The following is a 16,852-nucleotide window of genomic DNA, read 5'->3' on the forward strand; positions in this document are numbered from 1 at the left end:
AAAACGTACAAGATTATTGCATGCAAAAGGCAACATATATGACAACATTCAAAGCATCTAACCTGAAGTATCAATCATATCTGTGACAATGACGACTCTGAATGGACATGCTTGGAAAGAATTGAGTTTTGGACTTGTATGAGGGCATGGCGCCCCCTACTGTCATAGATGGGGAACAACTCCATGAATGTGCAGTTTCAGTACACTGTTAAAAATAAACAATACAATTCAATATAAAGTGTCCTAAGAAAAAAATACATATGCTAAAAATGTCTTCAGTATGCAAGAAAATGCAGACCACAGATCAGAACACATAATGGCCTTTATTGAACACTGCCTTCCAGAAAAAGCTAAATCTTATAGCAGCCATACTGTGAGATACCCACAGTGCCTGCTGAGCTTGTGATGCTTCCATGCGATTAACGGTTCAATTTTCACCCCCAAAAACTGAATACCAATTCACAAAACTCAACGCTACACATTGTCAGAGAGATAGTGAAAAGACACTTAAAAGTATCGTACTATATTTTCACCTTAGTGTAATATAATAAAATGCTTTTATAGTTTAAAAATGACTGAAAGTGCATTGTATTTTGTTCATGCCCTCAGTTTTAAACAGTAAAGGGCTGATATACCCATTAGTGCCCTCTGATGGTAATAACTGGGACAAAGGTTTACATCACTGACCACTCAGCCATTTGCTATTTTTGGTTGGTGGCTTGCGCAACTTGTGAAGTGGACGGGGAGTGCCAGGTTACTTAGTAATCTGGAAACTTTTGACAAATCTTTTGTAATCTATTGAGTGACTCAGAGGATGTCTCCAGGGATTCTTAGAAGAAAACAGGAATACAGGTTTCTTACTAACATCACCATAAACGGGAACTAAAATTAGAACAGAGTGTGGTGATTTCATCCTGTAAGCAGACAACATGGCACTTTAAATGACTGGATATTAGCACTAATTCGGCTCAATTATGTCGATATTTACAACAAAATAAATTTGCAGAACGCACAATTATATATAAAAATGCAAATAAAATTTCCTTCAGCAGTAATTTCAGCGAAGCCAGTTCAAAACAACTGTATAGCTGGAACACCTTTTAGAATAAAGATTTCTGTAAAGATAAATATTTACATCGAATATATGCCATTCGGACTGTACAATCTCGCGTACTTAAAGCTCCCACATAAATCTCAACAAAGGTTTTTTGTGCTTAAGGTCGTACTTGAGGGCCCCAGATATCTTAAGGTTAATGATTGATGAAAAAGTCCCTTAAACAAATAAATGCTTGTAGCAGCTCTTTATCATCCAGGTGGTCTCTTATAATCCATGTGATCTTCATGCACTTACACAGTTGTTTGCTCACATGGACGAAACTGTACTTTGGGTGCATGTGCATTATCCCAGCAAGAGTCCCGAGAGTGCATTCAGGTCCCTCATGTATGGGTTGTCGCTGAGGATACGATCAATTCGCTGCTTTTGGTCAGGAAAGATATCGTACAATTTATTCTTAAGCTCTGTGGTTTCTGAGGGCGACCGCTGTGGAGGTGGAGAGGGGGACGGACGAGGAAGATGCCAGTCAGGAGGGCCAGAATGGGGCCAGTGGGAGGGAGAGGAGGGATGTGGTGTTGATTGCGGTGCTTGGCCGAAAAGCGATGGAGTTGCCCGAAGCTCTGTCCTTAGAGGGGGTGTTAGGGGGCTGCCTCTGTGAGGAGTCAGAAAGGTTTTTTTAAGTTATAGACAGATATTTATATACCACTAAGGACCACCACTAAAAATGGGTGTATTTTTGGACTCACCGGTTATCTTTAAGCAAGAACTCATCTAAATGAGGTCCATGCTTTCCAAGTGGATCGTCTGGGATCATAAAGAGATCTTCTACAAAGGTAAACTGCAAGAGTCTGGAAAAAACATACAATTAGCTCTACAATTAGGTGCTATTTAAACTATTTACACATTTATGTGTGCTAAGTCCAACAAAAAAAAAAAAGAGGAAAAGTTGCGATTTTCTAGGCAGATATGGCTAGGAACTATAGACCACTTTCGTGTTTGCAAACATTGATGACGGTTTTTGTGGGCAGAGCCAAACTGGTTGCAGAAAGTGATATCTCCGCAGTAGCAGTGAGAAGTGTTTTAGCATTAAACCGTGATTGTTACGGATCAGGTGTTCTGTTGAAGTCTGATTCCACTATGTTTCCCTTTAGTGCAATGTTTCTTTTAGCGTTTTAATCACGTTACGTTTATTTTTTAGATAAATAAAAAGTTTAAATGGCTTGGCTACTGATATGCATGTTTGTAATGTATATGAATTGTTCTTTTTTGCTAAATAAATTATTTTTACAGTCTGAATCACTAAAGTACATATAAAGCAATAATATAATGTATTGTAATTGTATGTAATAACGATTATTAAATATTTCATCATTGTCTTGTTTTCTATTATTTCCTCCTTATATTTATAGCCTACGTGTTTGTTCTAAAACTATTATAAAAGTATTATGTTTACACACAAATTAAAAAGGCCTGTTTATATATAAATAACACTTTAGATTGTGAGTGTGGGCTATATTTATATATTTATTAAGTATGTAAACATAATAATTTTAGAACAAACAGGAAGAAGACATAAGCTAAGATATAAGGAGATGAAAAGAAATAATAGAAAACTAAAAAAATTATGAAATATAAAAAAATTGTGATATTATTGCTATTTCAGTATTTTTTTATTCTAAATAAATTATAAACATAACGTGATAAAAACGCTATAAGAAACACATAGAGGGAACCAACACCAAAGGAACCAAGGGGACTATCAGCAAAAACACTGAAAATTACACCCATTTGAGAGCATAGTTCCTAGCCATATCTGCATAGAAAATCTCAACTTTTAATTTTCTGTCGGTCTTAGTACATGATGTAACTGCAGAAGAGTCAAGTTTTAAATAGGAAAAATATCCAAACTCTTTGGTTAATTTTTAGCGCGATGCTAATGGTCTAATCAGATTCAATGGATTGTGCTAAGTTATGCTAAAAGTGCCAGCGCCAGACCCGAAGATCAGCTGAATGGATTCCAAAACTGTAAAAATCAAATGTTTAACTCTAGGGGAGCTGGAAAATGAGCATATTTTCAAAAAAAGTGGAATGTCCCTTTAAAATACAGAAATTTCTAGCAGCACCAAAAATTAGGTTTTCCCCTCAAAAAGACTGCTTTGCCCTTCAACCTCAAGCCATTGTTTGAGTCAATAAAGTTATGTCAGTCTTGGGGCTAATCAAGCCAATCAGATAAACAGATGGCAACAGTTTGGTGCGCATAAATTACACATATTACCCTTAACAAGAGTTGAATTAAAAGCTCTGAAATTGCTCTGTAACATAATAAAGATATACAATTAACCTCTCCTGGATGATCCTCCTCCACACATCTGACTGGTTTACAAAATCCCTCAGATTGTCATTGGTGACAATGACACCTCCTGTCTTTTCGGCTAAATGAAGCAGAAACCTGTAAAAGAGAGTTCATTCAAGCCCTTTAAACACAGAGATTACAGAAAATACAAAGAAAATGCACACAAGATTTGTCCAGGGATCGTTTTATTTTAGTACAGCCTCTCTTTAATAAATAGACTGAATCAGCGTCTGAGTATTTGTTATTGAAATTCTGTATGCAAAGACACAGAGCCACAAGCTACTAAATTTTATGTTGTGTGGTAATGATTCAGACAAGCATTAGGTAGCACTTTTGTTCAAGCAGATGTTGGATCTCGTACCTGTCATCGTGAGAGGAAATCCTCTGCCCACACACTTCTCTAGAAGGGGTGAAAGAAAGAAGTCGCAAGTTTTCCAGCTGGGTCAGAAAGTGTTGTTCTGTAAAATATGAAAAAATATTGTTTAAATAAATACAAACATATAATCATGCAAACTTTATTATTTTGGGAGGATAATAGTTTAGTGGATCTACCGGTAATGTTGGGGTCTCTTTTCTGTCTCCATTGAGGTACAAAGACCGTGATTTCTCTGTGACCTCTGCGCCAAAAGGCCTCCACGGCAATGGCGATCCCTCGACAAGAAAAGACTCGATTTAGTCCATGCCTGGGGAAGACAAACAAGGAGCTTGATGATCATTGTCAGTTTAGTGGTTAACAGTTAAAAAAAAGTATTGTCGGGCCAGTGCTTTACCCTCGGTCACTAAAATATATTTTCATCAATGCATATTATTTAAAATCTTGGAAGCAGACATTTACTTGGTTAAACACGACAAAAGAAACTATGCAATATTTTGCATAATTTGCTGTCAGTTTACAGGTAAAGCAGAAAAGTTGGGAGCCTTTTTTCATTGGAATATGTCCGTTGTATATGTATACAATTATATTTGACTTTTGAATGATTAAATATGTGACACTGACATTTTTTTATTGGGGCCAGTTAAAATTTTGGCAGGGCAAGTGAAAACCTGAACCACTGAACAAATTTTTTTGCGTTGAGCAACCTGATATAAATATAGGGGGCTGATACCACTTTTCATGTCTAATAGTGATGTCAATAACACAACCTTGAGTATTATATACATGAATATATTTAAATCCAGACACTATCAAACACAATGATTCAATCTCAAATAAATAGCTATAAACAAAAGTTCCCCTCTCAAATATCAATGCGTGTAATCAGGAAGCTGAATTCAAAACCACAATGCATCTACACCACGACCCGGATTAAGAGATAAAGTCTATTACGCATGCAAATCGGTTTGAGAAACGAAGTCGCCGTTTACTTCCTTTTACCTTTGACAAGCCTAGACACAGAACTGACGCACAAGGGTGTAAAAATAGATGCACATCTTCATCCATTCAAAACGATCAGACACAATGACACAACCATACAGATGTTCACCCATATACACACACCCACCCGTCCACACAGACACAAAACTGCACCGCGAAGGGGTCATGGGGAAGTTCCCTCTACGAGAGAAAGTTATTTTAAACAGGAAGCCTTACTAAATCCACTACCGCTGACGTAAAAGTAAAATAACTTTCCCAGTCTGGAAATGTAAATTGCTAAATATGCAAAAAAACCTTTCATTTCTCCCTTGAATTTTTGACAAAAGCACCAAATGAAAACCCCTGTGGTTCACCTCTAACTCATCCGTATTAAGATCTTATCCGGCATGTCTTCGTTCTAACCTGATTATCTTGCAGTGATAGATTTAGGTAGTAGATAGTAGATCCTGACGTCTAGAGCTGATGGCGAGTAAGATCAACCCTATGTCTTGAATGAACACAAAACTGTGCTAGTAAACACTGAGAAAGCTGACCTTCCAAAACCTCCACCACCTGAGATAGATGACAAAATCCCAGAAAAAACAAAACTAGTGATATTAAAAGAACATTTAGGAATGTTTGATTGTATTTTATATTTTGGTTGTCTATTATTCGTTTAGAATAATCGATTAATTGATAAATTAGTCGATATATAAGTTATATTATATAAACATCGTCATTAGTGGCTGCCCTACAATGACGGCTGCCCTCCATTTCTATGCTTCTCTATTCTCTAGTCTTGCATAAACATAATTAGCTAGCACCTCTACTAGGTTATTTGCATAAGGCAATCTGATTGGCAAACGCCTGAGTTGGTGCTTGAAAAGTTGAGAAATGTTTATACGCCTGCGTAGGCGCTTGAAAAGTTAAGAAATGTTCAACTTCTGCTGCAAGCAGCACAAGTGACATGACGCCGATGGATACATAATTCAGTTTGACAACACATGACGTCACCCATTCAAAGTAAATGAGAAGCGTCAATGCACCGTGTGAATGTACCATAAGACAAAGTCATGACTGTTTAGGTTGTTATATGTTTTATCACCATCTCTGTTTGAAACATAAGTGCAGGGTACTTTATGGTAGGGCTGGGCAGTATATTGAGTTTTGATAGAGACTATACCATCTATAAAGGTATAGTCCGATATGATCCTCCTCTGCAACAGATGCTTTGTCAGAAATGTACACTTAGGTTAGATATAAGCTTCCAACCAGCTCGCATGTTGTGCAGCTGTATATTATAAAACAGCGAGAAAAACACTATCTCTTTATTTTTATTTTCATCACACACTTTATTGATAAAGGTGATTGTGACATCTCAATAAGGCTTTGACTTGCGTATACATTTTTTTTGTAGAAAAACCCCCATAGATATTTATCGCATACTGTAATTCACCCCCCCCCCCAAAAAAACGACCAAGATAAGAAGTTTGGTCACCGTCCAGCCCTACTTCACGGTACCTAACATGGGTTAAAAAAACATGCCCATCATCTAAAAATATAAATCAATAATATTATAAGCATGCAATAACTGATTATTACTTATTTCCCAACCAAAAAGTTACGAGTTGCAGCTATTACAATAACAACAAACAACAACAATATTAATCATATGCTATTTTGTGCTATTGCAATGCAGCATTATTTTAGCCAAAGCTCTGTAAGCAGTAGGTGAAGGTGTAACTGTACTACAGCTCTTCCACAATGACGTTAACACTTTAACCATCAAGATCTGCCCTGCATGCTGCGGTAGCTGTTTTTGGTAACTACATATTTGGGCTGCTATGGCAACAGGATTTCACCTGCAGATTCAGATCGTCTGACTGTCATGAAAGCATACAAATCAGCCTTGAGCAACCCTTTGTGAGCTCTTGTCATCAAGACTGGTTAAGCATGTGATGGACTGACAGTTCAAGGCTCTACATAAAGGAATTAGTCAAGGTACAAGAACTCTGCAGCATCCCACTGCTCTCTTTTTTTGTTTAAAGAGGACAACCTTCGTTACACTACCTTTCATATTTGACTGAGCAGAAACATTTCTTAAAAACTCATGTTTCACATCTTTCTAGATATGCCTACGTGTTTATGCTGGTGAGAAAGGGTTTTCGTTTTTAAATAACTCCTACGTTACACCTTATCCCACGATACTCTTCACTATCCTGTTAAACCTCACCAGTGAGTAAAACAGGGTCCTAAATGATGTTTTTCCTCACACCTTAGTTTCCATACAAGGGCTTCTAAGAACTACAGTCACCTCCAGTAAGCAACTAAAGGGCATACACAGGGGCTGATGAGGGGAGAGACCCATAGAGTTGCCTTGTAGGGCGAAGGGACAAAGGGGTGTGTGGGAGAGATGCAGCGATGCAAAAAGGAAGTGGGGGGGTGCACCTGGTTTTAGGTTTTTATACACAAACACTTACACACTAGAGTTCACAAACACTCTCAGAGCTTACTGGAAGTGAACTACTTTAACCTTTAACAACACTCCAAAACATCAACAAATTCACACTCCTTCAAGATTTCAAGAACCTTGTCTATTCATATTAACAGTTAGATGGCATAAGCCTTTTATTAAAGAAAATGTGTAATGCAAAAATGTTATTACTTTTTCCAATTCACCTTGTACTTTTCTAAACATTAAAGGCATGTGGTGGCTTTAAGTGCCATAAAGTACAATGAAAGAAGCTAGTATAACTATTTCAAAATCTTCTTAAAAAAAAACTTCAAAAATTGAAATTCAGTCAGATCCTCACACAGGAATCACATGGCCTTTGAAGTGGTATGGACTACTTTTATGAAACCTTTTGTCTGACTGGCAAAAAAAAATCTCTGTTCCACAAAAATAATAAACTCATGCTTTTTGGCCAACATGAGAACAAGATTTTTTTATCTTAGAGTAAATTATGCTTTTGGGTCAATGACGTGACATTAATTATTTTGTGTCCGTATGGTTCAATTAAATATAAAAGGGTTCAAATTTCAGAATAAATTTGCAGATTACCTGCATACATTCTCTTTTTTGAGGACCAAGTCTAAAATTTCTGGTTTCATTTAATTTTGAAAGAATATCTGGGGGATAATTGCAAAAATGTCAATTGGTGTAACTAGTATTTTTTTAAATTAAAATATAAATATATTCATAAAAAGGTGGAATAAAATATAATATAATCATCTAGGTTAGTGCAATATGATTTTTTTAACATACATTTTATTTATTTATTTTATTGTTTAGAAAACAGAGGTGTTTTCAGCATATGTCAGGACAAATATTACAAAACGCATTATAATTACATTTATAAATAACTAATAAAATGATAATTTAAAATGATTTTAAATTTCTCATTCTTTGGCGCAATTCGTGCTTACACCATTTGACATTTTCAGGTCTATTCAGTCTTAACTTTATAAAAATGGTGCAAATGTAATTTTTTCTTGCATAAAATGAACATAAATACACTGTGCATTGAAATGAACCTGATGCTTGCTTTTAAAACAAGTAAAAAAAAAAGATTTTTGAATTTCTCATCTTGCCAAACAGTTTTTGTCACTGACCCTTAAGTAAATCGGAGACACCGGCTCTCCAAAACCAAGTTTGGGTAAAACAATGACACAAATGTATGAAGACTTACGCCATTGCCACATTGCTGCCATCGATGATGATGTGCCGCAGATCAGGACAGCCTGGTTCATTCTGTAAGACTAGTCTGTAAGGGGTTCTCAAGGATTGCTGAAAACGAGACATGCCAGTAAGCGGTGCTGGTTTAGGGGTGCTAAGCACTTCGGACCGAGGTAAAGGTGCCCTTACTGGAAGAGTCTGGTAGGAGCAGCCTGGTCGATTGTCGTTGTTCCGGAGAGGAGGGCCTTGAGAGGAACTGCGGAGAGTGGTCACGGTCTCCGTCCGCACAGGAACCATGGTTTGAGAGCTACCCCGCGGCAAATAATCAAATCTCGACTCTGACTTTTTATCTAGTTGCGTGATTCGTGGCTTCCTTTCTACCTCTGTGAAGTCGTCATCATCGTCGATGACGATTACTTCACTACACACGTCATTCTGCACTGCATTGTTTCTTTTCAGAGTCGTGGAAGTGAGTGGCGCATTGCTTGCCTGGTTCCTCTGACCTATGCCGTTACTACTGGGTGGCCTAATGTTTTCTTTGCATTTGATCTCTGAGAGAGCTCGCATCTGCACTCGCTCCTTCTCTTTGAGTCTAGCACAGGTGGAGGTGGAGGAGGCGTTAGTAGAGGGAGAAGGGTCGGGCGTGCGAGAAGTACGCTGGGCTCCCTGCGTGTTCTGGGTCCTTTGGGTCTCTTCCACAATCCGTTCCAGTAGCAAAAAGGTGTCTTCCGTCTGTCCCGTCTCCCGCACCACACGCTCCACCACCTCCTGCTGGTAGCCCATGGTTCTGAAAAAGTTCACCAGGCAGCGCAAGTTAGTCTCCGGGCTCACCACCTCACCTTCATTCGTTACCTCACTAGAGTTCAGACCCACTGCACCCTGGATTGCCTTTGCGGGTGTAACAGCCCTAATCTGGCTGGGCTCCAGTTGTCGCTCCTCCAACTGTTCTTCCTCTCTTCTCTCCAGCGAAAACTGTCTCTTAGTGTCCCTCTGCTCATTTTCAGAGCATCGACGCTTGTTGCAGGGTCGTCCGTTGAGACCAGTCAAGATGTCGGAAGTGGTTGCAGTACCTGCGGACTTGTCCTCAAAAGTGGTGTCCAGGATGCGGTTGGAAAGGTCCGTTACAGGTGTGCTGGTCTGCGAACGGTCCTGCTCTATGTTGATGATAGTTATAGACTGGGTAGGGCTTTGGGCCAACCCCAGGAGCTCCTCTTTGAGGGCACTTGGTAGCAAGAGCAGCTCCATAGCATATATATCAGCCCGGTCTTCAACGAAAGTCTTAAATGCACGCTTAACCAAAGGTTCTCTATCAGCGGGCAAGCTGCGCTTCTCGTGAAAAAGAGCCACAAATTGCTGAACGCGACTTTGAGCCATGACAACGGCTTCCGCACAACCGATCAATTTCAGACGGCCTGGTTCCAACACTTGAACCTCCGCGCTTGTGTCTCTCAGCAACCGGTCCAGAAAAAGTCCACGAGCACCAGCAAAAATGCAGTGCATGTCCACAGGGTAACGCTCTTCCTTTTGCAGCTCCGGATCACAGAGGCCTTTCACATATTCCTACAAAAAAAAAAACACATTACAACACATTAGTTGCGAAATAACAAAAAACATGACTTTACCCCTATAAGCAGCTGTGTGGCATCAGAACACAAGCATCAAGAGCAGAACTGATATGCTCAACAGAAACCAGCGTGCACATATAATTGAGTATTTATTTTACACTATTAAGATTAATGAATTGAGATTAACTTAGATGAAAACATGATAAACTGCTGCATCATCTGTTGACATAGTACATTATGTACAGATAGCTCTTTCAAGGGGCATTCCATTTGCTCAATATCATACTGATAAATTGTGTATATAGCTTTAATAACAACTGCATGTATGACACCACACCCATATACAGACTGTTACATGCCAAAACCACTTTTGCAATGCCAAGGCATTCGGTGCAAGTTAAAGAAAACATTATGTCCGAGTTATTGGCTTGTGAAATGAGCAAACACACAATTTACTAAAAAAGCGAGTACTACAATCTACATATTAAAAACAGATGATTCAATTGTGTAACTGCCTGAGATTGGGAAACAACTAAACTCGATTTTTTTCTCTCTCTTTAGGGCTACAACCGAAGATCGTAAGCTGAAAAACAACACAGGAACCCCTGTGAATGGGGTGGACCGTTCTTCCACAACATTTTTTCTTTGATCTCAGCACACGGGTTACGGTAAAAGAAATACTCATATGCAGTACCAGTAATGACATAAGGTCAAAAGCCACTACTCTGTGTAGTAGTAACTAAAACCGAAAGTGAAATATACTGGGGGCCTCCCGTTTTGTCCTGACTAAGCAGACTTGGCCCATGTTAAAGACCCATGAGAACATTTGTGACACAGATTAAATGAAAAGCAGATAAAGGTTTTATCTGGAATTCAAAAGAGTAGAGAAACTCTTTAACCCCTTGTTGTTTGACTCTAGCCAGTCAGACATAAAAGTCAGACATTAAACTAAAGAGTTTCACTTCAGTGTAAGCCAGTAAATATAGAATGAAGTATACTTGGAGGCTTTTTTGACATTTAGATGACTGTCAAAAAAGGTCCTAATGTACCCGAATATACCAGATTTATACATAACATTTATGGACATAATTAAATGTAGCATTTTATGATAATACTGTCATACTACTGACACATGTGAAGGCCAACAGTAGAAATGAACATTAAAAATATGTATAAGACAAAGAGGAAGTGGCATGTTGTGGTGAAACACATCCACTGATTGATGTTTCTGTGTCAGTACTTTGAGTACATTGAGGATATTCCACATTTACTGGCAGTATTGGTTAGAATTTCCTTAATAGAACTGGGGACAATGGCATGTCATGCTGATTAGGGAACGTGTGCTTTTTGTCGTGGTAACCAGTGTTTACTAAACATTTACAAGTATACAGAATATATACAGTATTGTACCATACTAAAAGAAGTATGGTACAATAATAACAAACATAAACAGTTAGCATGGATCATGACATCATGTGTACATATGCTATGTCCAAATTTGCCTTCTTATCTACATCAAAAATAGTACATAATTTTAGTGCATAGTGTAAGTATATACTACATTTTAAAGTAAAGCTAGAGAGCATACATATACTGGTGCCGATTCTAATTTCGTATGCAAATCGGGACAAAGGGATATTTTTGGTAAATGTTTCCCAAGTGACGTCAAAATAATCTCGTGATTACATTTTAAGTGCGTGACAACGCACTTGTTGTAATAACACAACGTAAATAAAGTATTAATCAAACCGTTAAATAATGTTATAAACGTTTGTTTTCACTTTAAATACATAAACATATGGCAGACAACCGAGGTCAGTCTGACATGTAGATATTACACTGCAAATCTCTAAATAAATTAAAGATTGTTATTTTCATTTCTGATTATTTTTTTCAAAAAGTTTTCTTTAACTTGTTTACGTATAAACGTTTTGAATTTCTCACTCGTTCCCACTTGTAAACATAGCTTAACTTAGTAGACTAAACGTATTGTTGACTCTTATAACAAAATGTTAACGTTAAGTCGCTTTGGATAAAAGCATCTGCTTAATGTACCTACCTTTGCTTTTGAAACATCCTCCTTATCCCCCTTCAGCTGGAGCCATATCTGCCTTGAAGCCTTACTTCCGTGGGCTCCAGTGTGATCCAACAACCCAATAATAGTAAACGACACTTGGAAAACCTGCTCGACTCTCGGTTTCGTGCATCTGAGTTCTGTTTGTTTGTCCTCATGTACCGCAAACTCGTCTACGGTGAGTGACTCGGGCTGTGTTTTGCTGGCTGTGGGAGACTGCCTGCCTCCGGGAGGGTCCGTGCAGGTATCATCGGTGATTCGCTTCATGCCGAGAAGGGGCCGCGTTGTTGACATTTTATTTTTAGCTAACGTTATAACGATTAATGTAGATCACGGCAACGTCTCTTATTAAATTACTCCGTGTGAAACGAATCATTTACTCCCTTCATGTTTGCGTCTCTTCTTCCCTCACGTTTATAAGTACCGCTGTAGTAAGTTATCTCTGTTTTGACGTTACTCTCGGTTAGCCTGCTAGCCTACATCTGGACCCGTCGCACCCGGAAACCCCCTCAGACGTCATCAAGAGACGACGACGTTTACAGATGTCACGCTTTGATGAAAGATAAGTGTTTGTCGAAAGTGGTAACCATAGCTACCATAACACAATCTAGTTTCTAGGGTTACTGCTGTAAAACTGCAATGAAACATTTTTATACGTTAACAGAGGAATAATTATCCAATCATCGTAATCACTGATATGCCTGTGGTGGTTAACGAAATAAATTGTGTTATTCTTTACGATTTAAATTGTACAATTTAATTTGTAGAAACAGTATCTGTCTGTCTATCTAGCAGGGGTGTCAAACTCAATTTCATCCCGGGCCACATTAGCATTACGTAGGGTTGCCAACTGTTTCGAGCCTAATTTATTTGTCCCTTTGACCTCATACGCTGATAAAACCAATGCCTGATACAGGCTTTTCGACTTCATGTGGCCCCACAAGAACCGAGGCAGATAACATCAAAATCCCGCGAGAGCGATCAAGAAATCATACAGAGGAAACTACTATCGCAATGCTCCCGCGGTACTTTGATGTCATCCACCGGTCAGTTCTTGCTGCGTCACAAGCAGCAACAGCAGTGCTGATTACGACACTTGAGAATTATCGCCGACTTTTATCCAATCACCCCCCCCCCAACCACTATCAGTATACGTTTCAGAGGGTCAAATAATACGATTTCATGTTTTCTTTTCATATAATGGGTTATTTAGCTGTTTGTTCATGTATTACATAGATCTGTATAGTTACAAAGTTCGGCCTAAAAACGCCTCAATCTGAATGCCCAAAGGCATTGTCAACTTTGCTAGGAAATTCTCGAAATTCTCTCGGAGGCCTTTTCAGATACCAACAAATAGTTATACAACCTCCTCCACATTATATATTGGCCACGCATTTATCAGACACAGATACCTGTTATTCTCACTGTCATCCCTTTGCAAAAAAAACCTGACTTTGAGGGACGGATTGACAGAAGGTAAAGTGGTAGACTTTCTATAAATATGTCACTGTTTTTAAGATGTATGAATGCTGAATGCCATCCTTCACTAACACTTTTAAATAAGTTCACAAGTATCCAATTTATCCCATCTCACTTAACCCCAACTGTTGGTACTGGCATACACTCTTAAAAAAATAAAGGTTCCCTACAGCAATGTCACAGAACATTTTATTCGGCAAAGGTTATATAGCCTAAGAATCTTTTCTGAAAGAGAATGTTTCTTTGGATGTTACAGGTTTTTTAAGGAACAATATTGACAATTTTTAAGAGTGTAACCCCATAAGAATTATTAAATATTTATGAAAAAAACACCTTTTTTAAAGTTTACTTTGATTGCACGTGTTTGTGTCGATCTGTGCATTTTCACATGTAGCATAATGTGTGCTGACAAAGCTGACATGAAACTTGAACACCTGAGTTTCATGATACAATTGAAGCTTATGCATCAAAAGAAGTACTTTTTTTTCTTTAAATCTCTCAGGGACAGGAAGTGCGTGGGCACTGTATTTGCACAGGGGAGAGAGCGACTGAAGAGGAACTAGAACAAAAGCTAGACTGTTGTAAGGGTGCAAGGCCATCAGATTTGCCATATAAAGAGCAGAAGCAGCAGCTATTCACGACAACAGCCTGTTATCCATCGAGGGCCTTAGCAGCAGAGCACTTTCTTTATAGCAAAGAGATGAGAAATATTCACACAGCAAAAAAGTTCACATGCATTCACATGCATGCACGCACGAATGCACACACGCTTGCATGCACGCATGCACGCACGCACACACACTTTTATGTGCAAAATCTACACATCTCCTATATCTCTATGTTTTTTGTCCTTTTATTAAAATATTTGATGTTTTTTTAATATTTTTTTTGTATTTAGATAAAAATCCAATATGCAAACATTATAAATTAAGAAGAAGGTCAAGCCTGGCTGGTCTATTTAAACAACAGTAGTGGATCCTGTTGAAGGCGACATGAACAGCCCAATGGGGCACTTTCTAGCAAACAACCTTAGTCTGAATACTGCATTACTGAACACTGAAAAGCAATTGTGTCCTAGTCCTAGACAGTATTTTTTACAGAGCAGCTACCATACAATATACTTCTATCTTTATTGCACGTTGCTCCAATTCACTTCATTTAAATTATATGAAAATATTGAAAATGTGCATTTACTTATGTGGTAAGTGTGTGGTAAATAAACTTATGTGGTAAATAAATATATTGTTAAGTAGTTATTATTTGCGTGGCATGGGTACAAAGTTGTTTTTAGTTCACAAGTCATCAGTATTATCCCATAGCCACACATTTAAATATTTAACATATGCCACACTAAACTGCTTATCACCTAGCACGGGTGTTTGTATTATAACCACTAGATGGCGCAATCTCTCTCTCGCTTTGCGTGCATGCAGTACGAGCCACACTGTGCTCTCTTTCAGCTGCAGTGTGTCAATCGAGCGAGATGCAATTCACAGATCGATATGTTTCATTATTTGGAGTTCAGACGTACAGATCAGGGGAATACAGTTTTTATTAAAGTTCACCGAGAGGAGATGCAGTGTTGAACAGTAGATGAAAGTGTGTCCATCCAATGGGAAATGTAAGTGTAATATTTCTGACTGCTGTCTGTCCTCCTATCCGCATAAGCAGTTGAAATATGTCAGACGTAGTCTTGGAGAAGAATGGCATAAATGATTACACGAGCAAGTATTACTTGAGATTCACATTGTTTAAACTCCATGCCAGTCAAATGCTTCCTGTATACACGCACGAGCGCGCGCACACATACACACACCTATTCAAGCCTTGTTCCCAGGGGCGAAAATCTCATCTAAATGTTGGGGGGGACAATAAACATAAAATTTTTCAAGAACAATTTTTGAAGGGGACACCAATAATACAGGCAAAATTGTACTTGCAAGGAAATGGGTACAGATAGAAAACGTTTCTCTTTCTCTATGAACGGACGCAAATTTAATTTTAATACATATGAATGCAGAGGTGAAAAGAGTAATACAATTTTCTACTTAAGTAATAGTAAAGTTACTTTAATAATATTTTACTTAAGTAAAAGTAAAGTTACTGGTCTAAAAATCTACTCAAGTAAAAAGTCATTTTAATTTTAAGAGTTACTTTTTTACAGCGGGGAGAGGTTTCTAGTATAGTTCACAAAGGAAGGATATATACATCTCAAACTATGTTTTTAATTGTAAACATCTCTACAATTAAAGTGCAATAACAAATGTTAATAAAATAAAAAGCTTTTTATAACTAAGAAACATTTATGGAATTATTTAATGATTTTTACAGGTGAGTTATGCACTTTTGAAGCAAAAATAATATGAGGTCAGCAGCTAGTAAATACAATCATTATATGAAGGTTGTAATTGATGTATTGCTGGTAACATACATTGTTATTAAACTATATACATAAATGAACATATAATGAGATGAGTGCCATGGCTATACACTATACATCCTTTACACGTTTATTAGCTCCCAGACCTGTGTACCTGATGTCTTTCAATCTATCTCTCTCGCGCTCTCTCTCTCTCTGCAATGTCTAATGATCTGCGCATTCTCGAGGACGTTCTCAAGTTGTTTGACTTGACGCGAAGCTGCTAGACCTCGGAAGATAATGCGCATGTATTAAAAATGCATCGTGCAAATTAGCGGTTAAACACGGTCGGCAATTCTCAAACTCCGTACTCAAGAGCATGAACCCTACCTGAATGAAACAATCGCTTTGCGTCAATGGCCAGGGGTTTCTTTCGTAAGAATTGAATTGAGGGTCTGCATTAGCCTGCGCCTGTCTCGTCCCTCTCCATGGTTCTTTTTGCGCGTTCCCCCGCCCATCAATCAATCATCCGACCGTGGCGCGTCTTTATCACCTTACTTTTTTATTTATTTTTACTCAGTAACGGATATGATTTAACATGTAGCGAAGTAACCAACAATACTTTAAACATACTTAAGTAAAAGTAAAGTACAGATTTTAAAAACTACTCAAAGTAAAAGTACACAAAAAACTCAGTTACAGCAAGGTGAGTAAATGTAATTTGTTACTTTCAGCTCTGCCTCACCTCTGCATGAATGCATAAAAATGTTTTCTTGATCGTTTATCTGCTTCTGTTCTCAGAAAACGAAATATGTTCATGTTTATATGTCAAAATAGTCCAGTTTTAAAACATATGAGGATAAACTGATAAGTGATGGGAAACGTTGTATTGTATATAGCTTATTAACGCGTCGGCTCCGTACACTTCTCTACCACCG

At 38.1% G+C, this 16,852-nt stretch overlaps 1 protein-coding gene across 1 annotated transcript; it reads right to left on the reverse strand.

Annotated features, from left to right (window-relative positions):
• Nucleotides 1-304: 304 nt before the first annotated feature.
• On the reverse strand, nt 305-12,596 carry n4bp1 (nedd4 binding protein 1). Its single transcript, XM_065283293.2, has 7 exons — nt 12,062-12,596; nt 8,451-9,997; nt 3,960-4,090; nt 3,769-3,865; nt 3,396-3,503; nt 1,801-1,902; nt 305-1,706 (listed from the first exon to the last, which is right to left on the reverse strand). Exons 1-7 carry the CDS (start codon nt 12,368-12,370, stop codon nt 1,400-1,402), a joined length of 2,601 nt encoding a protein of 866 aa, XP_065139365.1. The 5' UTR covers nt 12,371-12,596; the 3' UTR covers nt 305-1,399.
• Between the last annotated feature and the right edge of the window lie 4,256 nt (nt 12,597-16,852).

The sequence above is a fragment of the Paramisgurnus dabryanus genome, chromosome 9 (genome assembly GCF_030506205.2).
Source record: "Paramisgurnus dabryanus chromosome 9, PD_genome_1.1, whole genome shotgun sequence".
NCBI classification, from domain to species: Eukaryota; Metazoa; Chordata; class Actinopteri; order Cypriniformes; family Cobitidae; genus Paramisgurnus; species Paramisgurnus dabryanus.